Source organism: Oncorhynchus mykiss, chromosome 11, assembly GCF_013265735.2.
Source record: "Oncorhynchus mykiss isolate Arlee chromosome 11, USDA_OmykA_1.1, whole genome shotgun sequence".
Lineage (NCBI taxonomy): Eukaryota > Metazoa > Chordata > Actinopteri > Salmoniformes > Salmonidae > Oncorhynchus > Oncorhynchus mykiss.
Window position 1 is genome coordinate 26,945,931 of NC_048575.1, and position 25,368 is coordinate 26,971,298.

General features: G+C 41.1%; 1 protein-coding gene across 1 annotated transcript in view; it reads right to left on the bottom strand.

Annotated features, from left to right (window-relative positions):
- The window catches only part of odad2 (outer dynein arm docking complex subunit 2), a 68,563-nt gene extending 43,945 nt beyond the window's left edge, over positions 1-24,618 (bottom strand). The window contains exons 1-10 of the mRNA XM_021620611.2: positions 24,535-24,618; positions 23,982-24,242; positions 16,502-16,659; positions 15,914-16,112; positions 15,593-15,699; positions 14,672-14,808; positions 13,653-13,769; positions 9,320-9,537; positions 8,571-8,699; positions 5,659-5,812 (exon numbers count right to left, since the gene is read on the bottom strand). Coding sequence (XP_021476286.2) covers positions 5,659-5,812; positions 8,571-8,699; positions 9,320-9,537; positions 13,653-13,769; positions 14,672-14,808; positions 15,593-15,699; positions 15,914-16,112; positions 16,502-16,659; positions 23,982-24,205 — 1,443 coding nt within the window. The 5' untranslated portion in view covers positions 24,206-24,242; positions 24,535-24,618. The remainder of the gene's footprint in view (positions 1-5,658; positions 5,813-8,570; positions 8,700-9,319; positions 9,538-13,652; positions 13,770-14,671; positions 14,809-15,592; positions 15,700-15,913; positions 16,113-16,501; positions 16,660-23,981; positions 24,243-24,534) is intronic.
- Positions 24,619-25,368: the final 750 nt, after the last annotated feature.

The window sequence follows — 25,368 nt, forward strand, 5'->3', positions numbered from 1 at the left end:
CCCCGCCAAGTCGCACTGCTTCTTGACACACTGCTTGCTTAACCCTGAAGCCAGCCACACCAATGTGTCAGAGGAAACACCGTACAGCTGGCGACCATAGTCGGCATGCATGCGCCCCGAAAGGACATCCCGGCCGGCCAAACCCTCCCCTAACCCCGACGCCGCTGGGCCAATTGTGCGCAGCCTCACGGGTCGCCCGGTCGCAGCCGGCTGGAATACAGGGTCTGTAGTGATGCATCTAACACTGTTGTAGACTTCTGTAACAGTTAGCTTACCTGTGCAATATTGACATAAGCTCAGAAACACTTTTCACAAAATGGTCCTGTTCTATCAATTTCTGTGCTGATCAGTGGGTAGTTGATTACCTCTGTCAAATGAATATGATTCAAGTTTAAAGTGATTAAATATTAAAGTGTGTATTTGTATTTATTTTTGCAATCAAGATGGTGACGCTACAACAATTAACATTTACAATAGGCCTATTTATAAAAATACATACAGCCTAATGATATACAGTATTATTTTAATAGCAGGACCCTGTGCATTCCATTATTCCACTGAAGAGTATGAATTAGGCAGTTTGAGAAGGTTTGAATCCTAAGCAACCTGCATACAAAATGTTTGAAGTAATAGATCAGCATAGCTACTGTAGTAGGTCAAAGCTGTGTGCTGGACAACCTTGGTAGAGCATGAGTTCAGTAGGCATTGTGGTGTCAATGACCTTTCTTTTTCAGCTTCAGACCAATGCCTACTCTTCACTTAATTTCCAAGGTTTTCATATCGGAAGGTGATTACACAACATAATTATACAACATAACACAGCAATATAGTCAAGTAAAAATACACCATCATGTAAAATGGCAACAGAAATAATGTAGTTATTAATATTTATTTAATATTCACAGCAAAATAATCAACATGTAGCCTACCCGTTAACAATTTACTGTACATGCATTATTGACTGTCACTTTAGGTGGCTCGGAGAGCAATGCATGAAGTGGCACAAATTGCTCTGTGTTCTGCGCCAGCAGAGGGCCTGTGCTACTTCTCTCCCTGACATCCTAGTTATACATCTTGGTGGAGACGACTTGGGACGCACCAAAGGGACGGCACTGGTGCCTCTGATGTGCGGATTTAGAGGTGGTCATCCGAATGTTTCCCGGGACAGCGGGGGTCTTCTCTGATATGGCGCAGCGGAGGAGCTGGATGTTCCAGTGGGACCAGAAGATAACCAAATGCATAGAGTGGGCCCAGCACGATAAACATTTCAGGGAACACAATCCACCACCCAGCCATGAAGCGGTGTGTTCCTGGGATGTACCATAGGGGTTGGAGTGCATCTGACGGATGAGGGCAACAACGTATTCCTTGAGAGTTGGTCTCTCCAGTATCCACCGTTCTCTCCTCCGTAGTAGCAAGATGGAGTAGGGTGCAATTCAGGGTGGTCCTACATGTGGGCATTCCTTCATCTGCAGGAACCTCTCTTTATACTTCTTGTGGTCCATTTTTTAGAAAAGCTAGGACTCCGGTACACAGGCGAGAGCGCTCCAGGACAGTAGGTGGCAGTAACGTGCCATAACGTCGGATGCCAACAGCCGATAAACCCCACAGAGGGACAACGGTAGACAGTGTCCATCCCCAAAAGTCGGGCACTATTTTTCTGCAGTTCTTCTAGTTAGCTAGCAAGCTAGGACTCAGCAGGCGGGCTAGGTAGCTAGCTAGCTAACAATAGCTAGGACACCGGTAGACATGGTATTTCACGCTCCCCTCCTGTTGTGCACTGTTTCAGAAGGTCTGTTAACGATGGCAAGGGCAGGTGTTCTGCAGGTGGGAGTGAAGGACACTGTGTGCTAGCTAGTTACCCAGCTAGTTAACTAGCTAGATAGGAGGACTCACACAGCAGGCGGGAGGCAACACCAGGTAGCTACGCAGGAACCAATGGGATGCTCGAATGGAACAGGCCGCAGTCGTAAGCACCACAGCCCCTGTCCATTGCCATTCAACGATGCTCTTTTAAGAGCAACCTAATCATTGAAAATAAGCACACACCATACGTGTGTGGGGCGGTGTGTGTCGGGACTGGGAGGGGGGTGTCAACACTATACATGAAAGAGAATGCTAAAAATGTCTCCTCAAAGAGGGGCGAACCCAGGGCCTTCAGATCTCATGGCGGTGATGGTAACGCTTACGCGACAAACCCTGTCATTAATGCATTATCTTGACACTATTTAAAAGGACAGTTTGGTGAGGACAGGAAGCTTTTGTTGTTGTTCATTCACTCGGGACTGATTGAACATTTATTTATCTTACTTGGTTAAAGTTTTTTTTGTCTAAAACAGCCTCCCTCTTTTTCCTCCAAACATAACGATGGTCATTAAGGCCAAACAGTTCTATTTTTGTTTTATCAGACCAGAGGACATTTCTTTGTCCCCATGTGCAGTTGCAAACCGTAGTCATGGTGTTTATACTTGCGTATTATTGTTTGTACAGATGAACGTGGTACCTTCAGGCATTTGGAAATTGCTCCCAAGGATGTAACAGACTTGTGGAGATCTACATTTTTTTTTCTGAGGTCTTGGATGATTTCTTTTGATTTTCCCATGATGTCAAGCAAAGAGGCACTGAGTTTGAAGGTAGGCCTTGAAATACATCCACAGGTACACCTCCAATTGACTCGAATGATGTCAATTAGCCTATCAGAAGCCATGACATCCTTTTCTGGAATTTTCCAAGCTTTTTAAAGGCACAGTCAACTTAGTGTATTAAACTTCTGACCCACTGGAATTGTGATACAGTGAATTGCACAAAGTAAATGTCCTAAACGACTTGCCAGAACTATAGTTTGTTAACAAGAAATGTGTGGAGGGGTTGAAAAACGAGTTTTAACGACTCCAACCTAAGTGTATGTAAACTTCCAACTTCAACTGTACTCTACTCCACACACTCAAGTCTCATCTAAAGTGTTTAAGTCATTGCGGCAAGCAACATGTTAACATCATTATAACACAACTTATTATATGGCATACTGTATGTGTATTCATCGGCACACAAATATAGATATTAGTATACATATTAGCACGTTCCAATGTCGGCACACATATTAGCACTCTGGCTAAATATCCTTAGATAAATAACCATTAAAACGCAACACAGATCATTCATGTGTTGCTTTATGAAAGTCTCAATCTTCCTGAAGTACAAATGTCTGTCTATACCGCTGAAAAGACGAAGAAAAAACTGTTCTTACTCCTAAAATAAAACAGATATTTAACTTGGCTCTGGATTACATTTAGCTTCTGATGGTAATGATATTATAAAATGACTACTGGACAAACCCCATAAATAACTCCAGTGTGTGGTTCCTAGACAGATATAATACTGCCTGGGAAGTACAGGTTTACAAGTGCATATTGTTGAAGGCACAAAGTATCACTACGAATTCACTTCAATCCCACTGAAAAGTATAACGTATACAAACAAAATGAAATTTGAAAGTTCTCTCATTTTCTTTCTATATCATTTACATTTTAAATCCTTTTTTGGAAAAGAGAGTAACTGCTGCTTTCCTAAGAGGGAATTTTCATTAATTATCTGATGTTTTGTTAAGCTAAAAATATCTACCTGGAACTGAACTTTGCATGAATGTTTCATTTAGAGAACCACCGATTGCCCTATGAATGATCTTATTAGGGGGTACCGATTGCAGTAAAGTATATAAAAACACGGACAGAGCCAAATACTGCACCACAGCTAAGTTTCTGCTAATATTTAATATGCCTAGATCATAGAGGTACGAAATAAAGTAATTCATATTGAATTATTATACCGTAAATCAATTTAATTTGTATTAAAAAATATATTTAGCACACATTTTTTTAAATTTTATTTACTACATTTGAAATGGCCGATTCATAGCTGAGAGAAGCTACCTTAGGTCATGATTATCATTAAAGTATAGGGGCCAGATATGCAATGAATGACTAACCACAATATCATATGATTGCAGTTACATCATGTCATGGGCCTAAACGGTATCTATCCAAATAAACTGACCGGTAACCACAGAGTGAGAGAAGGGAGAAATCCTTTCAAATCAGGCAGTAGATGGAGGTATTTCCAGTCAGTCTGGGTCACTGGAGTATTTGGTCCTTTTGTGTTTTGACACATTAATATTCACCATATGCACTGTCAGACCTTTCAGAGGCGCGTTTCATTTATGCTCTGTGGTGTGGGCAAACAGCGTGTCCAGCTGCTGCGTTTAGACAGCTCTCTTCTATCTCCTAAGCGTTGGCTCGCACATGCACCCAAACAGGCCTAGTGTGTCAGAAACAGGAATTCCACAGACCCAGGCCAACCACTTCAATAAACAATCTACTACAAAGCAGGCGCTTTAAAACAGGAGCACCTTATACAATGTATTCAGACCACTTGGATTTCTTCACATTTCATTGTGTTACAAAGTGGGATTTAATTGTCATTTTTGGTCAACAATCTACACAAAATACTCCGTAATGTCAAAGTGGGAGAAAAATGTTAACATTTGTTTTTTATGAATAGAAATTAAATAACTCAAATATAGTCATTGCATAAGTATTCCGCTCCCTGAGTCAATACATGTAAGAAACACCTTTGGCAGCAACTAAAGCTGTCTTCTTGGGTAAGTCTCTAAGAGCGTTGCACACCTGAATTGTGCAATATTTTCCCAAATTCTTCAAGCTCTGTCATGATGTTGGGGATAATGGCTAGACAGCAATTTTCAAGTCTTGCGATAGATTTTCAAGCAGATTTAAGTCAATACTGTAACTTGGCCACTCAGGAACATTCACCTTTCTTGGTAAGCAACTCCAGTGTAGGTTATTGTCCTGCTGAAATATGGATTCCTCTCCCAGTCTCGGGGCTAAAGCAGACTGAATCTGGCTTTCGAAAAGCTCCCCGGTCTTTGTACAGTAGTTGAATCTGTGCTTGAAATTCAACACTTGACTGAGGGACCTTACATATGTTGTATGTAGGGGGGACAGAGGAAGGGGTAGTCATTAAAAAATAATGTCAACCCCTATCATTTCTCACAGAGCGAGTCCATTATTATGTGATTTGTTAAACTACATTTAGGCTTGCCTAAACAAATTGGCTGAATACTTATGCAACAACTATATTTTAGTTATGAATGTCTTTATCCACCCCCTAAAAATATGGTTTTCTTCCACTTTGACATTACAGAATATGTATTTTGTAACAATAAAATGTGAGGAAATCCAAGGGGTCTGAATACTTTTGCAATGCAACGCATACTTTTTCCAACGTCAGTTTGTTGACAATGACATAAAATGTACGCAAAGCAGGCATGTGGAATTATGTTAAGGTGATAACATTATGTTTCTCTCAGGTTGTCACTATTGTGACTATTACAATACAACAGACACAGAGAAATACCTTTAAAGGCATTACTACTTTTTAGACAATTGAAAAAATATTGACTCAACTCCTCATAAAACATTCCTGTACGGATCACAGGAAAATAACCTGGATTTTTTTCCCCTGTCTGTTGTGGACTGCTGGCCTGCTAGAATAGTACATGTTTTCGAAACAGAATAACTTATTTTCAGTCAAATACCCAAAGCAGAGGAGGGCCGGGCCTCTACAGGCTTTACTGTACTGTACCTTGAGGTACTTGACCAGTTTCTGGATCTGCCAGTACTCTGAGGGCAGGTCTGTGTTGCTCTCCGTGCGGCGCTCTGGCTGCTCCTCATCCTCCTCACTCTCTGATGAACTCTCACTGAAGTCATCGGCGCCACCAACTCCTCCCGGGGTCTTACTGAGGAGCAGGACCCAGCAGGAGATAACAATCAACATCTAGGCTGTGTGTTCATACTCATACACAAGAAGAGTTTCAATGTCGGCATGTGATAACAAAATATGAAGGTTCATGTCCAGGATTTACTTTTGTCATTTAAAATAACTGAAAGGTTATTCTATACAACAAGCTAAAATCACTATCTAGACCTAGTGTGTGTAATAACTATACAAGGACTGGATGGTCTTCAGAAATAGATGGGAGCGGTTGAGGCTAGCAGAAAGGTTAGGAGTAAAAACAAACTAAAGATAACTCTTGTAAAATAGATTGTGTCCCTAAAATGTATATACTATGTATAAGGTGGTAGGGTTAGTGGAAAACAATAAAATAAAATATATTTTTAAAAGATCTGTGTACATCGCTGCAGAATGCCGTGGTAGCCATGCTGGTTAAGTGTGCCTTGAATTCTAAATAAATCAAAGACAGTGTCACCAGCAAAGCAACCCCACACCATCACACCTCCTCCACCATGCTTCACGGTGGGAACCACACATGCGGAGTTCATCCGTTCACCTACTCTGCGTCTCACAAAAACAGTGCTTGGGACCCAAAATCTCAAAGATGGACTCATCAGACCAAAGGACAGATTTCCACTGGTCTAATGTCCATTGCTTGTGTTTCTTGGCACAAGCAAGCCTCTTCTTATTATTGGTGTCCTTTAGTAGTGGTTTCTTTGCAGCAATTCAACCATGAAGACCTGATTCCCGCAGTCTCCTCTGAACAGTTGATGTTGAGATGTGTTATACATGAACTCTGTGAAGCATTTATTTCGGCTGGAATCTGAGGATGGTAACTCTAATGAACTTATCCTCTGCAGCAGAGGTAACTTTGGATCTTCCTTTCCTGTGGCGGTCCTCATGAGAGCCAGTTTTATAATAGCGCCTGATGGTTTTGCGACTGCACTTGAAGAAACTTTAAAAGTTCTTGAAATGTTTTCCGCATTGACATGTCTTAAAGTAACGATGGACTGTTGTTTCTCTTTGCTTATTTGAGCTGTTCTTGCCATAATATGGACTTGGTCTTTTAGGGATATCTTCTGTTTACCACCCCTACCTTGTCACAACACAACTGATTGGCTCAAACGCATTAAGAAATTCCACAAATGAACTTTTAACAAAGGCACACCTGTTAATTGAATTGTATTCCATGTGACTACCTCATGAAGCTGGTTGAGAGAATGCCAAGAGTGTGCAAAGCTGTCATCAAGGCAAAGGGAGGCTACTTTGAAGAATCTCAAATGTAACTTATCTTTTGATTTGTTTAACACTTTTTTGGTTACTACATGATTCCATATGTGTTATTTCATAGTTTTGATGTCTTCACTATTATTCTACAATGTAGAAAATACTAAAAAATAAAGAAAAACTCTTAAATGAGTAGGTGTGTCCAAACTTTTGACTGGTACTGTATATATTTACAAAGAAAATATATGGGGATTGGAAATGATGCAGACAATTAAATTGATGGGAGCTACAATTTATATGCAATATTAAAGCTGATCTACCCCCTAAAATAATTAACTATACAAGTACATACACAGGAAGGATTTAAATAACTCTAATGATACACATAACAATATTTGAGGTTTCTCCATTTAAAATAACGGCAATGTTATTCTATGCAACAAGCACCATTAAAATAAATGGAAGTGTCAGGTTTGAACGTCCTCGAGATCTAAGCAGCAGCAACCAGGCATAAAGTGAGAGAGAGGGTCCGAAAGTAATGGGGGAACTGGAGTATTCATCATCATACTACACAGAGCGGGCCTCTCTCTACCGTCGCCTTCCTTCCATACACGCAAACAGAAATGCAGATGGATTTTAAAGTCAGCTGGGCCACTCAAATAAGTGTATCATTAAAACGGCGCACCGCAGAGCAATGAAATTTGGTACACGTTCTAATGGGTCCGCGGGGAGATGGTTCCCATGTACACAGATAGAATTTCCAGAGAAGGCCATTATCAGAGAAAACCAGCCGATATGACCATTTCCCAGGCAGCGTAGCAAAGCCATGATAAACACTGAACCAAGCCTTAATTAAGCAGTGAAGCACGGTCCCTGTGTCTGCTATCACTACTGTCCATAAGTAATGTCAGTAGGCTCCCCGAGGGAAAGGGGGATACCTAGTCACTTGCACAACTGAATGCATTTAACCCACACCTTCTGAATCAGAGAGGTGTGGGGGGCTGTCTTAATCAACGTCCAGGGGAGCAGTTGTTGTTGGGGGTTCATTTCCTGGCAGAACGGTATATTTTTCACCTTTGCCGGCTTTGGGATATAAACCAGCAAACTTTGGGTTACTGGCCCAACGCTCTTAACCGCTAGGCTACCTGCCTATGGTCCCCTCCTGTACGTGTACCAAGTTTCACTGGTGCAAGTTGGAAAAAAGCTCATCGGCAGAACAGTGTCTACAGTCGACCCAGTAACTTTACTAGAGGTCCTGTATATACTGGCCTGTCACAATTATGGGGACAGCTGGAAACCTCGCTGCCAGGCGCCAGAGGAAGAACAGGGAAGGTGTACATCAGACCCACACATTATCTTATATAAGAGATATATTCCACAGAGAATATCATCCTAGAACAAAAGAGTGTTGCCAATCTTTTCTTTCTGTCAACTCAGCAATCTCCTGTTCTGTCGGCTGCTGCTTTCTCTGCTGTACTGTGGAAGCTCTGTCATTTGTGCAGCGCAGGAAGAGAAATCCCCATCAGGTGGCTTACGTTTTATTAGATGACTGCCGACCAGGTAAGGAGGACACAGAGACGTCGGCTTTCTTCTGCATCTTCTCCTGTGCCTCGGCAAACTTTTCACTCACTGCATTCTTTTTCGATTTCTTGTCATCTGCTTCACTAAAAAAAAAATGAAATAAAATAAAAAGGCACACATCATTAGCCATTCGTCTGTTTTTAAATAGTTATTTATCGTAACATAACATCATCATCATCTAAGGCATTGAGGGAAGAGAGGCGCAGGGATTTTAGGCTTTCTTAGCCGTTTAAGGCACTTTTATCTGGAGCCAGTTGCCTCTTAAAAATGGGGACACTTATCACAAGGTGCAGCTGCAAATACTCAAACCCCTGCTAGATCTATTTATCAATCAAAGAACATATGCGATAGATCATTTCTGTGAATTTAGACTCCCGCGCCCAAGTTTTCGGTCTATAATTGAGCTGAGGGGTTCAACACAGTGAACACATCCATTAGCTGGGATCGTCCAGATAATCAGGAATATTTGTGCCCTCCCTTAAATGTATACGCCATATAAAACCATATCTTTATAATGTGTGACTGCTGGCATGTGGAGAAGACACAATGAGACAAACGCAGCCATCGGAGTGCTTGACTCCAGCATCACCCCCTTCTTACTTAAAAGCTTCAAATCTATTGGAGCAGAAAGTTCCCGCCACACATATCACATGCATTGCAATATTTCAAGGACATTGTATATCAGGGTGGAATTATCACATACTCATAGGGAGACGCGAGACCGAGGTTCTTCCATTTCAAAGATGGTTCTAATTTCTTTTTGCCGCCTGGCTTGTTTTGCACAAGCTGTTGTCTCGCCTTCTCATGCACATTCTTTTCCTGATGCTCGTAAGACCTCTGGGGTTGGCCTTGTTCCTCTGCATCAACCAATTCCACATGTTGGACCTTTTGTGTTGGAGGTTCTTCTTGAACGGCAAAATCCTGTTGAGGGGGAAAAAAAGACATGAGGAAATAGGACCTCTCTTAATTTGCACCAAAATGCTAGCAGTGAAATAAATTTGGGTCGTAAAATTATATGGACTTGGGTCTCTAAAAAAGTTCTTCCTCTGAATGATTGTTCTTTTAACAAAGTTTTCGGGCCTATTGTGATTCCTTTAAGTTATAAAGCATATTATTTTCCATTGTACATCTGATACGTTGCCTCTTTATTCATTTATTTGAGAGACATCACACACTGGTGTCTGAAAGGGTGTCGTTCAGTTCTTCTCAGCCCAAGAAGAACCCTATAAAAAACGAATCAGGGTTATAAGTCTGTATCTGGGACTGTTCATGATAAAAACCGTACTTTCTCATCATTCCAAGCAGCAGAATAACAATTCAGCCTTTATTACTGAGCGAAGGGAATAAAATGACACATTCCCAGTGCTTTACAACACAGAAGAGGTCCCCCTCTATTAATTGGCTGAACAATATCAAACGTTTATTGTTTCTTTACATTCCTCACGCTAAAACCTTGCAGTTTGGCATGGAGAAAGTAGAGCCTTTGTGTCACTGTTATTCAAAGATGATTTTTAAAGTTTCTGAAGGTCTTTTTACCCAACTTTACAACCTAACATAAGAATGCCAACAAGACACACATGAATGGATTGCAGGCAGGGAACGTTTTATAATCACAGACACCTGCTAGGCAGAAAATTGTTCGCCTCAGACTGCCATTGCTCCCAATGAGCTCATTTTTGATTTGTGATTTTCAGAAGTAAAAGGGGAAAAATAATTAACATGGAATACTACGGCTGTGTTCGTACGTTCGGCCCAACCCCGCTCGGCCACTTTTTAAAAGGCTTGTGTGTCTTAGAACCCAGAGTGACCTTCCAGCTACTGCAGGCCAATTCAGTCCACCGTGGCTGCATTTCAGGTGTCCAACCCTACCTCTTTTTATGATACCTGAAATGGACAAACTCCATATGCTAAGACCGAAGGAAACATTCCAAAGTCTATGGCACACGACAGCAGCGCACACAGCACAGGGATGGGCTCTGTCAGAGCAGTTAGAGGGCCAACAAACAAGTGCACACTTTAAGCAAGTCTGACGCCTGCCTGCCTGCAACTCTCCTCAGACTTCTCAGCGACAATTTAAAAACATTTTTTTTTACTACAGCTGACTTCCAAATCATTGGAACAATTATTATTTTTGTGCCACGTTCCAAGCCCTCACTGAGACACCTGAAACTCCAAATATTTACACATGTTATGGACTTGTATCGATAATGACTTGATCCACACAGTGATGGAAAATCAGAAGAGGTGCAACAAATGTGCAGCTGTCAGCTAATGGGTAGCTGTCAGCTAATGGGTAGCTGGCAGCTAATGGGTAGCTGGCAGCTAATGTGTAGCTGTCAGCTAATGGGTAGCTGTCAGCTAATGTGTAGCTGTCAGCTAATGTGTAGCCGTCAGCTAATGTGTAGCTGTCAGCTAATGGGTAGCCGTCAGCTAATGGGTAGCCGTCAGCTAATGTGTAGCCGTCAGCTAATGTGTAGCCGTCAGCTAATGGGTAGCCGTCAGCTAATGTGTAGCCGTCAGCTAATGGGTAGCTGTCAGTGGCGGAGCTCCGCGAGACTCCGTGTGGAGAGTGAACATGACAGCAGAGATAGATTGATTTCGGGACATTTGAATTGCATTTTTGCATGTGATCGCGCATGCATAACACAGACACCATGATGTTCAACTTCTAATCACGTTGTAATTTTCAGAACGAGTCAGTCCAACACTCGTTCTGTCAGTCCAACACACCAAGGAAGGGAGTAGCATTATGCGGTACGCTTCCCAGGTGCTGCACTCTTCTCCTCTGGCTGCCTCTTGCTTATTTGATTGAGAATGTCTGATCTAATAAAACTGTGAAAAAAAATCTGCTTCCGCGATGCTGGGAACGAGTAGATCATGTTCAGAGATTGGTGTTGTTATCTTTGGCTATCACCCTGCCAGGCTTCATGTTGACTTGGATCACAACCATTTTGGGCTCTTGGTGATACAATCAGAGAGCAGGTCCCGGCCGGAGCAGTTTCAGACGTACAGTTTTTTGTCCTCAAGATTGAGAGCAAATACTTTTTTGCTGTATGTCTGAACAAGTTACAGATATTCCACCAATCAATACAAAAGGCTTTTGATCTGCAATCAGCCTTCACTGAGTCAAGCTGACCCTTTCTCATATAAGAAGTGTGCTTCAGTATTGCAGAGGGAAAATCCTTTGGTGGGGTGTAAAAAGGCCAGAAAGACATTGCCTGATTTGAGTGCAAAACACTCCCTTTATATCACCTCACCGTCACAATTCAATGTTTTTCTACATAACTGTAGAAACTTCAAAGGGCAAAAGAAGTAGGCAGAGAAATCCTGTGACTTGATTTGTATCTCAGCTACCTCATTTACAGTAGTGTTTTACGGCCTACTGTCCAACATCCTCAGACCGACAGGTTCAACCTCATGGCATCACTCCTCACAGACACAGGGCTCATAAAACATTAAAGCCTGGATGGCCATTTTACACAGCACAGCACAGCGGCCTGGCACTGCTCATTGGGGTTTATACTGCCTCACTTACCCGCCACTTAACCTAACCTGTCTCTCTGTGGCACTAAGTCACACTGACTGGCCAAGCACAATTCAATTTAAAGTAATGAGGCGGCTCTTTCTCCTTGATAATATCGTTATTTCCAAATGGGGAGAACAATGGTTGTTATAGGCCACTGTAGTTACATGATGTAAATGGTAAATGTCTCAGGAACGACCATGGATTATGGAGGAGGGGCTATTATGGCAGATCGTACTTCAGACAACTCTTGTATGTCAAACAAGACATTTCCTTTGTCTTAAGCTTATTGTCCATAAAGCAAGCACGGACTTACCAGTTCCTGAAATTGATATATTATTGTCTGCCAGGCTTTACATTTGCAAACTACAATATATTAGTGTGACAACGTCCCACTGGTTGAGTTGTCAAGTAACGTGAATTCAACGTGAAATCAACCAAACATTTCACCATGTCATTGGATTGAGGTAAAAAGTTGGGTGGGGGAAAAAAGACTAAATTCTCTTACGTTGGTGATTTTTTTGCAAATCCAATTTGTTTTCCACATTGATTCAACGTCCTCACATAGAATTGTTGTTGTTGAATTGACATGGAAACAACGTTGATTCAACCAGCTCCTCATTTTAAAGAGCAAGATTTACAGAAAGGGGTAAAAGGAAATCAGTGTTAATCACATTTCCGTTCCAATAGCTCAAGGACAGAATGATCGTGAATATAAACCAGCCCAGGAGAAACCGGCAAGAGCAACAATGACCATAGTCTTTGCTAACAGAAATGAACGATTTAAAGTGGGAAAACACTCTTATTTGTTTAGCTAGTCTACTTTGTTGTAACTACTCATAAGACAGTCCAAATAGACACGAGGAAACTAATAAATACTCAATATACTTGTTGAATCAATTAAATAAAACATTGTGTCCTTTCCTAGAACATAAATAAATGTACAAAGTTTCTCCGTAAATATTTGGCCCCTGTAGCTGTATAGCTAGCATGCCTGTAAATTATACAGCATTTTCCAACAGTACATTATCGAGTCACTCGTGACAAAAAAATATGTCCAGATATTCAGATGATAAACACATTTTTTTCCCACCACAGCTTGAAGTCATTATTGGGGTGATTTGTTAATTCATCAAATCACTTAAGCAGGAAACAGCACTACTGAATGAATCACTGGCATTTCAGGGCAACACATGACTCTGTCTGTGTGAGTAACTGGACTGTTTTTTAAATTGTATTTTTTTTACATTCTTTTCAACTGGTGTGATTTGGAAAGTAAGGTTAGGTAGTGCTGCAATAGCTTCAGAGAGTTCTCACTGTGCACCGTGACAACCAGACACTAGCTCACCGGGGAGGACAAGCGCAGACACTGATTCACAATCCTAAACGCACTCTACTATGCATTACATTACGTCATCTGTGATCAGTTCGAATGCATACTGCTTCGTGGGGTTATCGGCAGAGCAAATATTACTCGGAGAAAACCCGCAACCTGCTTCACGTGAAACCCTACCTGTTTATTTATGTTCTCTGCAAAATGGGGAGACTTGCTTTTCAGAAGGGTTACCAGGTCTCTGTAGACATCGCTTGTTCTGTCATAGGCATTTTCCTCACCCTCCTGCCTTATGCCCTGTGAAGACCAAGATGACATTTTATGTATCAGATCAACACTACTAATACATAATACCATGAAGCTATTCACTGTTACTGGCAGAGACCCCTAGAGACTAACTATAGGCTCAGTTGGATATCTGTCAGAACAACTGAGGTTAGAGAGGGTCAAGGTATCAAAACGCAGCTTCACAGGCTGGAATTCAAAACCAGTGTGCACCGCCTGCACCCACAATATGTTCAACTGTCATCTTTTAGGTGTCATTTTTGTAAATATGCCATCAATGTCATACATGTCGGAACACGGGTTTCAGTGTCCTGAATTGAACCATTTCCAGGTGAGCAGACGGGGAGACAGGAAATGTACTAACTCGGGCAAATCAGGCAGTGACGGAGAGAGTGAAAGACGCTGAGGCATGTAAAATGTTTTCTTATGATTAATTGCAGACACGTTAAGGTCAATGGGGTGGTTGTAAATGTTTAACAACACAGGGCAAACTTGGAATTCGACCATACAGCTAACGCTACTTCAGTACATAAATCGCAAAACTTTTCAGTGACACTTACCTAATGTTTTGGAAACTTTACGGGCTATCATTAACAGAAACGTTTTATATCATAAAAATGTAGATTAAGATTATTTTTAACTTGCCGTGCTTGTTCATAACAATTGGCAAACATTCTGTGCTAAAATATCTTGACTATTAATTGACCGATGCCTAAAGCATTTATGACAAAACACATCCTGTAGACTAAAAATAATATCTAATGCGGAGAATGGAATACTGTTGACTGAAAGAGCGTTTCTTGATGCAGGATTTCTGTTTGACAGTTCAGACATAATCCACAACTAATTTGCTTCTCAGTCTACTGGAAACTGGTGGTGATTCAGTGACACTAATCTATCTCTAGCTATCTTACCCCGTTGAGAAAGACTCCAGCTGTGCTGCAGGTGATGTGCAGGGGCTGAGTGTCACACGGCTTTATCACTAGGTAGCAGATCTCACCATGCACCTGCCTCCAAGGAGGAGTTCGACAGCCATTGGTGAACTCATAATCTGCAGAAAAATAAGAAGAGCGTACCAGAGCATGTCAGTTCAGTGTACAATGTACATGAAATCAATAGGATTTCACCATACAGTAGTAATGTCTCTATAGGGAATTAGGCCACATTGTGAGTTTTCCCTGAAGGTACAGAACGTATGAGGGGATCGAGGATTAGAGGGAAAATACAGATCCAATACGGGTTCAAAGTGTGCAGCATCACAGGAGAAATCCTCGCTGGACGACGGATCAACTCCACCTCAGAGAGAGCAGTACAGGGGCTGGCGTCCCAAATGGCACCCTATTCCATATTTAGTGCACTACTTTTGACCAGGGCCCATAGGGCTCAGGTCAAAATGAGGGCACTATATAGGGGACAGGGTGCCATTTGGGACGCATGACAGGTCTGAAGACAGAAGACCAGGTTATTTAGAGCTCGCTGTGATTTCACTCCCTGATAAATCATCCTCTGAAAACAGCTACCCCGCAGAGCATCGTGACACACATACCACCCTATTTTAATGTGCTCGATATGACAGGTTGGAGACTATTTGCATAGAAGTTTTTTTCAAAAGACTGCATTTATCACTGGGGTGGTGCGTTTCCCACTGAACGGTTAATTGTTATGTCATCGCAAATGTGCCGCGCCGACTGAGGCAAGTGAAACAATTGATTGTCTCAGTACATCTGACATGTATAATGACTAACATGTTTTTCAGGGTTGAACACAGATATTTTGTATATCCCAGTATTACCCTCTAATAGCAAAAGAAAGAAAATGGGAAAGATAACTCAAACCTGATGTGTATTGAACAGACGTCAACACCCTTGTCTCCCCTTCACTGCAGAAGCTTTTCAGCAGCTCAACATCATTCTTCACTGCGGCAGGACTGAGCCTAACCTCCCTGTACAAAAAAAACAAAAACAAATACAGACAATTCATCTTGGGCCCATTTGTGGTTGTTCTGTCTGGTAAGAAACTGTTTTTTAATCAGTGAAACCCATATGTTTGGACTTGTCTGAAGTGGGAGTGGGAGTCAGTGTGTGAATTAAGATAGATTGATTTGTTATTGATAGAGATTGCAGACAGAGTGAGGAGGAGGAAGGAAAGGCACCCACTGGGAGATCTGCTTGAGGGAGCTGCTGAGGAGCTGAGTGTCCAGCTGCTGCAGTAGGATGATCAGCTTCACTTTGATCTCAGTCTCCTTGGCCTGGTCCCCCTCCTTTACCTCCTCCAGGAGACGCAGCACAGAGCTGTCCTCCCCCTCCACTGTGGCGAAGCTAGGTCCCAGCATCTTCGCAACAGGGTCTCTGTTGGCTACAAATTACAGTAAAAATGGTTAAGTCCATCATTTTTTTTTTCACTTTTCACGTTTATTTTGCCAGATTGTCCCATTGAGGTCAAACGATGTAGGCCTATTTTAAGAACGTCCAAGCCTAGGGTATTATAGACATACAGTAGATTAATGTTTTCTTTTCTCAAACTAACATAGCTATTAGCAAGTACCACATTATGGCTTGGAGGGTACAGTAAATATGACTGAAGAATTGCAAACATAATCTGATGCCAGTTTCTAATTGGATGAAAGCAGACGATAACAAGGAGGACAAACAAATTATGCCTGTGGCTTATGGGAAGTATGCAGCTTTGACTATTTAGGATGCAAATGGGATGCAAAGTCTCATTCTGTGGTTGACATGGTTTACCTTCCAGGCAAGCTCGGACCTCCTTCAGCTTCTTATCCGTTGCCAGCTGCACTATTTTGGACAGCTGACTGAAGCTGTGCACAGAAATGCTCGGAGGGGTGAGCTGCAACATAGGATGCCCATCCCTGTCTGTTTCCTGTGACTTTACAGTGGGGCCACTGAAAATAGAGAAACACACATATTTTTAAGCATAAACTGGCAACAAGCACACCGTTTTCCTTCTCTATCTAGGCCTAGATACTTTTTCCATTCTGTGTCTATGCTAATGTCATAAATATGCTTTTCGGAAGGAAAGGGGAATGTTCTCAGAGTTAACAAATGCGCACTTTTGTTATCAGTGAAATCTACAGTAAATGCACCTGTTTGGTTTCCCTTAGAGAAAAAACACGTGTTCCACATGTGATTGCATGTGATCACGTGATCTTAGTTGAAGTTAATATGATAACATGTAAAAGCAACATGCACAGAACATTGGCTAGTTTGACCCAGAGTGGATTTTTCCATGTAACATTTCTAGTGTTGAGTCAGGTGTTAACTCTGTAAGTGTGAAATTAACACTCATTGGTGTAAACGAACCCCAGTGTTGGTGGTAATAAGAAGTGTTAAACCAAAACCACGGCCATCATTATCTTATTTCCCAGCATGCTCTATTGCAGGTTGATTATTAGAATTGTTTGTTTCAATATCTATATTTTTGCATGTATATTGATTGATTAATGAATCTACTTATTTCTAAACTAATCCAATCTGTTACTTGGACTTATTGCACCCGTTACTGAAATGGTTGTTCCAGTTTCTCTGTTTAAGTTAGTCTCATAGATAAATAATCATTTTAAAAAGTATAATATTGAGCTGACAGACATGATAGAGGTGGTGGAGTGGCCATTTTTATAAAACATATTTTCTCTGGCTCTTTACTGAAATCCATGTCTCTTGCTAAAGAAATGACGATAATAACGAGCAACTATCTTTAAGACTTTGTCTGGGGAAAAATGTATCTACAACTGTTAAAGGGATCTATCGTCCTCCTTCGGCTAACCTTAGTTAACTCGTTTGTAGTCTTCCTTTACTAATTCAAAAGTTATTATCCTGGGTAACGTAAATTATGATTGGGAAATAGAGGCTTCGGACAATCGAAAAGACATGTGTAATGATCTAAACCTAACCCAGCTGGTGACTAAGCCTAATCTGATTATTATGTAACACCTCACATTGTTATCAGGAAATATTCCAAAAGTATGGGAATCAGCTCTTGTGCTGCCACTTCATAAGGACGGGGATAGTAGGGATTTTCATCATTGTCACCCCCATTTCAAGGCTTCCTTGTCTAGCTAAGATTCTTGAATCCTTGGTAAATGTACAACTTTGCTCTTTTTTATCTGAGAAATGTATGTAAAATGTAAAGCAATCAGGGTTTAGGCCTGAGCATAGAACTAGTACAGCAACCACTTCAGTTGTTAATGGTCTTGTCAATGCTTTAGACACCTAAATGACATGTGCTGCTTTGTTTGTGGACCTGTCAAAAGCTTTTGATACTGTTGATCATGCTGTTCTATTGAATAAGATGTCCTCGATAGGCCTGAGGTCTGACGCGTGTGAATAGTTTAATGATTATCTTAGCGACAGAGCTCAGGCCATCGTGATTGATGGGGTTATGTCTGCATTTCTTGATGTGCATAAAGGTGTACCACAGGGGTCGATTTTGGGACCTGTTCTTTTCCCTATTTAAATAAACACCATTAATCCATCTGTAACAAATTGTAAACTTCATCTACAGTGTATTTACCCCCTTTTCTGATTTTCTCTATTTTTGCATATTTGTTATACTAAGTGTTATCAGATCTTCAACTAAAACATAATATTAGATAAATGGAGCCATACAAAACAAATTGATACTTCTTTACTTAATTAACAAAGTTCTGCAACACCCAATTCCCCAGTGTGAAAAAGTAATTTCCTCCTTACACTCAATAACTGGTTGTGACACCTTTAGCTGAAATGACTGCAACCAAACACTTCCTGTAGTTGTTGATCAGTCTCTCACATCGCTGTGGAGGAATCTTGGCCCACGCTTGCATGCAGAACTGCTTTTTTCAAGTCCTGCCACAACATCTCAATTGGGATTAGGTCTGGACTTTGACTAGGGCATTTCAAAACTTCAAATGTATTGCTTTTTAACCATTTTCATGTAGACTTCATTGTGTGTTTTGGATCATTGTCTTGCTGCATGACCCAAATTAGCTTCAGTTTCAGCTCATGAACAGATGGCCTGACTTTCTCCTGTAGAATTCTCTGATGCAGAGTAGAATCCATGATTCCTTCTATTAAGGCAAGTCGTCCAGTTCCTGAGGCAGCAAAGCATCCACAAACCATCACACTACCACCACCATGCTTGACCATTGGTATGAGGTTCTTACTGTGGAATGCAGGGTTTGGTTTTTGCCAGACATAATGGGACCCATCTTATCCAAAAAAGTTGACTCAAGTTTGTCAAAAAGCACCTGGATGATCATCAAAACTCTTGGAAAATATTCTATGGACAGATGAGTCAAAAGTATAACTTTTTGGACGACATGGGTCCAATATATATTTGTGTATAATGTGCATATTCACAAGTGCATTCTGATAGTATTCAGATCCCTTGACTTTTTCCACATTTTGTTACATAACAGCCTTATTCTAAAATTGATTAATCCCCCCCCCCCTCTCCTCATCAATCTACACACAATACCCCCATAATGACAAGGCAAAAACAGATTTTTAGATTTTTTGCACATTTATTTTAAAAAATAAAATAAAAATGTAATATCACATTTACATAAGTATTCAGTCCCTTTACTCAGTACTTTGTTGAAGCCTCTTTGGTAGCGATTACAGCCTCAAGTCTTTTTGGGTATGACGCTGCAAGCTTGGCAAATCTGTATTTGGGGAGTTTCCCCCATTCTTCTCTGCAGATCCTCTCAGATCTTCTCTCGGTCAGGTTAGATGGGGAGTGTCGCTGCACAGCTTTTTTCAGGTCTCTCCAGAGATGTTCCATCGATTTCAAGTCCAGGCTCTGGCCGGGCTACTCAAGGACACTCAGAGACTTGTCCCGAAGCCACTCCTGCATTGTCTTGGCTGTGTGCTTAGGGTTGTTGTCCTGTTGGAAGGTGAACCTTAGCCCCAGAATGAGATACTTACTTACTTACTGACTTTATTGTCCCCATGGGGAAATTTTGTTGCAGTGTCATGTACACATTTAAAGTGGCGTTTAAATACAAAACAAGATTGACAACACAACTATCATAACAGTTACGCACCAATAAAAATAATAATAGTAAGAAATAAGAAATACAACTTTTTTTTTTAAATAAGAAAAGACTAGCCTGCTGGCCTTACGGTGTCAATGGGAACATTCCCTGAGCTATTTAGGAGGGATATCACACCTGGCACAAATGATTGTCTCGTTCTGTTTTTCCTGCTGAGGGGTGCCCTATACCTGCACCCAGAGGGGAGTAATTCAAAGTCCAGGTACAGGGGGTGGCTTGGGCCTAAAATGATTTTGTGAGCCTTACAGAGGGCCCTGACCTTAAAGATCTCATCCAGGCCTGTCTGTTTGACTCCAAGTACCTTGCTTGCTGTGGTAATACTCCTTCTCAGCATGTTTCTCTGGCTGACAGTGGCATTACCAAACCAACAAACAATACAAAAAGTTCAAATACTCTCAATAAAGGATTTGTAAAACAGAGTCAGTATAGTACAGTCTATATTAAAAGATCCCAACTTTTTTAGAGAGTACAGTCTCTGTTGGCTCTTTCTGTAGATCAGGTCTGTACATTTACTCCACTGAAGCTTATTGTCCAAAAGGACACCCATATATTTATATTCCTCTACAATTTCTATATTCTGACCTCTGATAGATGTTGCAGAGGTAGGTGTTGTACGCTTCCTGAAGTCTACGCACATCTCTTTGGTCTTGTTGGTATTGAGGACCAAGTGTGATTCCTCACACCACTCTACAAAGTCATCTAGGACCGGGCCATGATGTTCCTCGTCATCATGCAACAGGCTGATCAAGGCAGTGTCATCAGTGAACTTAACGAGTTGTCTGTCAGTATGGGAACTAGTACAACTATTAGTGTACAAGATGTACAGAAGTGGGGACAAAACACATCCCTGAGGAGAGCCTGTGTTGGTATTGCGTATATCCGACACAGGGGGACCTATTTTGACTCGTTGTGAGCATTGGCTCAGGAAGTCCAACAGCCACAAATCCAGCCCCCCGTCTAAGAAGAAGTCCCGAATGAGTCTCTGTGCCAGAATGTAAGGCTGGATTGTGTTGAAGGCAGAAGAAAAGTCAACAAACAGAACCCTGACATGGGATTTGGCACCCTCTAGACGTCTATAGACCATAAGAATGATATCATCAACTCCTCTGCTAGGCTGATAGGCAAACTGAAATGAGCACTCTGGAGAAGGTTTTCATCAAGGATCTCTCTGTACTTTGCTCCGTTCATCTTTCCCTCGATCCTGACTAGTCTCCCAGTTCCTGCTGCTGAAAAACATCCGCACAACAGGATGCTGACACCACCATGCTTCACCGTAGGGATGGTGCCAGGTTTCCTCCAGACATGACATTTGGCATTCAGGCCAAAGAGTTCAATCTTGGTTTCATCAAACCAGATAATCTTGGTTTCATCAAACCAGATAATCTTGTTTCTCATGGTTTGAGTCCTTTAGGTGCTCTTTGGCAAACTCCAAGTGGGCTGTCATGTGCCTTTTATTAAGGAGTGGCTTCCATCTGGCCACTCTACCATAAAGGCCTGATTGCTGGAATGCTGCAGAGATGGTTGTCCTTCTGAGAGATTCTCCCATCTTCACAGAGGAACTCAGAGTGACCATTGGGTTCTTGGTCACCTCCCTGACCAAGGCCTTTCTGTTCCGGATTTCTCAGTTTGGCCGGGCCGCCAGCTCAAGGAAGGGTCTTGGTGGTTCCAAACTTCTTCCATTTAAGAATGATGGAGGCCACTGTGTTCTTGGGGACCTTCAATGCTGCAGACATGTTTTGGTACCCTTCCCCAGATCTGTGCCTCGACACAATCCTATCTCAGAGCTCTACGGTCAATTCCTTCGACCTAATGGCTTGGTGTTTGCTCTGACATGCACTGTCAATTGTTGCACCTTATGTAGACAAGGTGTGGACATGGACTCCAATCAAATTGTAGAAACATCTCAAGGATGATCAATCGAAACCGGATGCACCTGAGCTCAAGTTCAAGTCTCATAGCAAAAGGTCTGAATACTTATAAAAAACAGAAATACCTTATTTACCTTGGTAATACATTTGCCAACATTTTTAGAAACCTGTTTTCGCTTTGTCATTATGGGGTATCGTGTGTAGATTGATGAAGAAAAATACTAATTTAATCCATTTTAGAATAAGGCTGTAACATAACAAAATGTGGAAAAAGTCAAGGGGTCTGAATACTTTCCGAATGCCCTGTTTGTTGTATCATACAGGGCTCAATTGAAAAAAAAAAAGATTTGAGTCTCTATATGTCTTCCCTGTTAAAATAAAGCTTAAATCAAAAATATATATACTGTATATATTTTTCTTCTCAACCGAAAAGTCATTCTGAATGCAGGTTGGAGGTGAATAAATGGATTTCCCCATTGTGGCTGGATTCCAATAGGAATTACTCATCACTTTGCAAGACAGCATTGAATGACTTGCAGGCCAGATATGGCCTGTAAACCATGAGTTTCAGGCCACTGTATTAGGGTAAATCTAGTCCCTCAAAATAAGGCCGTATGAAATATGTGTTGTATTGTCTTCAACAATTACATTTTAATGATAACATATTTGGTTAGGATCTCTCTTGGTTAAGGCCACAGGACTGAAAATGGATGAATGCAACCATGTCTCTGTCACTAACAATTCACTCAAAAGACACTCTGGGAAATATGGAAATAAAGTATTTTCAATAAGCAGTGTGTTAATTTAACAGAGGAAAGTGTGGACCCGTATAGACACTGGACCAGTGTTAAATATAACACTCTCAGTGTTGATTTAACACCGGACATATAGCTGTGTGTGATAACGTGAAACTATACACGTGAAAACATGATCGCATGTGAAATAAATGTGACAACATGGGAATGCAACAATTCAACAGTTTTTTCACGTGAAAATGCAATTCCACATGCGAGGTAGATTTTCACATGTGAAAATGCAAATTAGATTTTCAAGTGAAAGTTTTTTCACATGAAACTGCAAATTTCACAGGTAAACAAACGCACATTTCACGAGAATCTGCAATTCACATGTGAGGTGAAAACATGGTATTCCCCTCATGTGAAAATGTGGTGTTAACATTTGAACTTAAAATGTTACACATGTGAACAACTGGTTTCACATGTGAACAACTGACGTGTCTCTATTTTATTTACATGTGAAAATGTTAACGCAAATGCAATTTTCACATATATTTTTTTTAGAAGGGAATCATATGATATGGTGGTTTTAAAGTAAGTGGTACACTGCTGAAATAGAGTAAAAAATGTAACATGATCACTTAGTTCTGACTTTTCAATATGACCCTAACTAGGATTTGAACTCACAACCTCTGGATTTGACTATTCTCTCATCATTGATTTCATTTACTTATTTTAGCAATTTGAGGATTTTCTGTATAGTCTGTTGGTGAGGCATTTTAACATGTTTTAATGTTACCCCCTAATTCACTAAGATAAATATAATGGTTTTTCTTGAGTTTATATTTAAGCAGAGATTCACTTTACTTAAGTCCCAAGTGTAGAAAGACAGGTGAAATCAGTCATTGACACAGGCGTGGCGGCATACCAGGAAGATCGGAATGCAATGAACCAAGAGGTTATGAGTTCAAATCCCAGGTGATGACATGTTGAATAACAAGTATTGTACAAATAAAAAAACACAATTGAATAATGTATGCCAAAATGTTTCAAATATGTAAGTTGAAAACACTATGTTAAAAGTACTGTTTGTGTGTGTATCCTAACAACTCATTTTTGTTCGCACCTGTGAAATCTCATGTGGGAAAAAATATGAATCCGCATTTGGAAGGTTATATCGTCACATGTGAAGTGTTCCAAAAACACACGGTTTCACATGATTTCAGATGTGGAATTTCAGATCTGAAATCAAATTTCACTTGTGCAAAATGTGGAAAATTCACATGTGAAATCATGTTTTTTTCCCCCCCGCAAGGGTTACCATTTACCAACTGTAGAATAACAACTAATCACAGGCAGACAGCCAGGGAAAAAAAGAACAGACTTTTCTGATGAAGTAGTCTAGATGTTTCCTGTCCTACTGAAGTTGAACAGAAAACAAATACATTCAAGAACATAAATATGAGTCCTGCTGCAGGGCTCAAAATACGTTTAGACTCCATGACAACATCCCCAGTCAGTAACATTACACCAAGCACACAGGCAGCACCGTTTGCCTCGTGATTACCTTATGTCATACTCGGTTTTGAAATCAGAAGCCTCCAAAGAGGTAGTCCACTGCAACGGCTCCTTGAACACATGCTTGGCCTCCTGAGGGTGTCTGGAGCTGAACTGTTCCACAAACTCCAGGATCTCTTTCAGCAGAGACTCGTTGACTGGAGTGATCTCCAGTTTTCCAGTCCCAGAACTTGCTGTGGTCCATTGCGCTGCTCTGGTCAGCGCTACCCCCATGGTAGCAGCTGTGTGGGACTGGCAAAGTCCTGAAACGCTATGTGGGATTAATTGGTGACAATTACACTTTTAGCAACAAATGTCAACAAAATATTGAATCGCTAGCTACAGTTATAGTAGACTGGCAGATAAGACGGTATCGACCTAGCTATGTTAACAGCCGGTTATTCACTAATGTAACGTTAGCTAGCCAGCTGACCCCCGCGTTGCTTACATCCATCACATCCCAAACTTTTGAAAGGTGTTGAAGCTTTCATACACAAAAAAACGTATAAAATGTTTTAGCTAAGTGTACAGTAAACATTTATCTTTTACATATGACAACTTACCAGCTATTTGAAATTGTCTTCTAGAGAACCCCGAGCTAGCTACCAATCAATGTTAGCAGTTTAGTCGGTTTCCTTGGAAACAGACAAGCACCACTGCCTCAAGTTGCTAGGATACCTCTCAACAACGTTGCGGGAGGCGTGTCAAAAATAACATGAGTCAGAAACGCAAAACTCCATTCCTTCCTGCCTGCAGCCTGCTGGTGTGATATTTGCTTTAGCACAGCGTGAGTCTGAGTATGCCTTCATAAGAAAAGTTAATTTTTTAAAGTAGAGTGTCCCCAGAACCACACATGTGAGAGCTTCTTTAGAAACATCCTCTAGGATTGCTGTATGGTTTGGCACTGCAGTGTTACGCAGACAAACAATCTGGGCAAACTGGAAATAGTCTATTTGAAGTAGATTTTTACCCATTTTGGCTCTGCAAATCAAGTAATTCAGACTTCATTCAAATAAAGTAATTCAGACTTCATTCATTCAGTCATTGAGAGCAACATCCTCTTACTGTATAAAAAGTCTTAATTTTCAAAACAAAAGCCACCTCACCTGGCTGTAATTTCAAAAGCTGAGTATGGAAAGGATTTCGTTATTTCAGGTTGGCAAAAAAAGAAGAAAGAAAAATCATCCAGGAGAGTGAGATAAAGGCATTGGTATGTTTTGAGACTGGTAGGCCACCCAAAAACCAGGCCTAGTTGATTAACCAGATCCGATTGCATATTTTTCCTTTTCAGGTAGATGCAAAAGGAAAATAACCAGAAGACTCTAAACCTTTGATTGTGCACCACTGTGGAACCTTCCATTCCTTTAGCCACTCAGCCCACCAGAAGTGAGCTATGA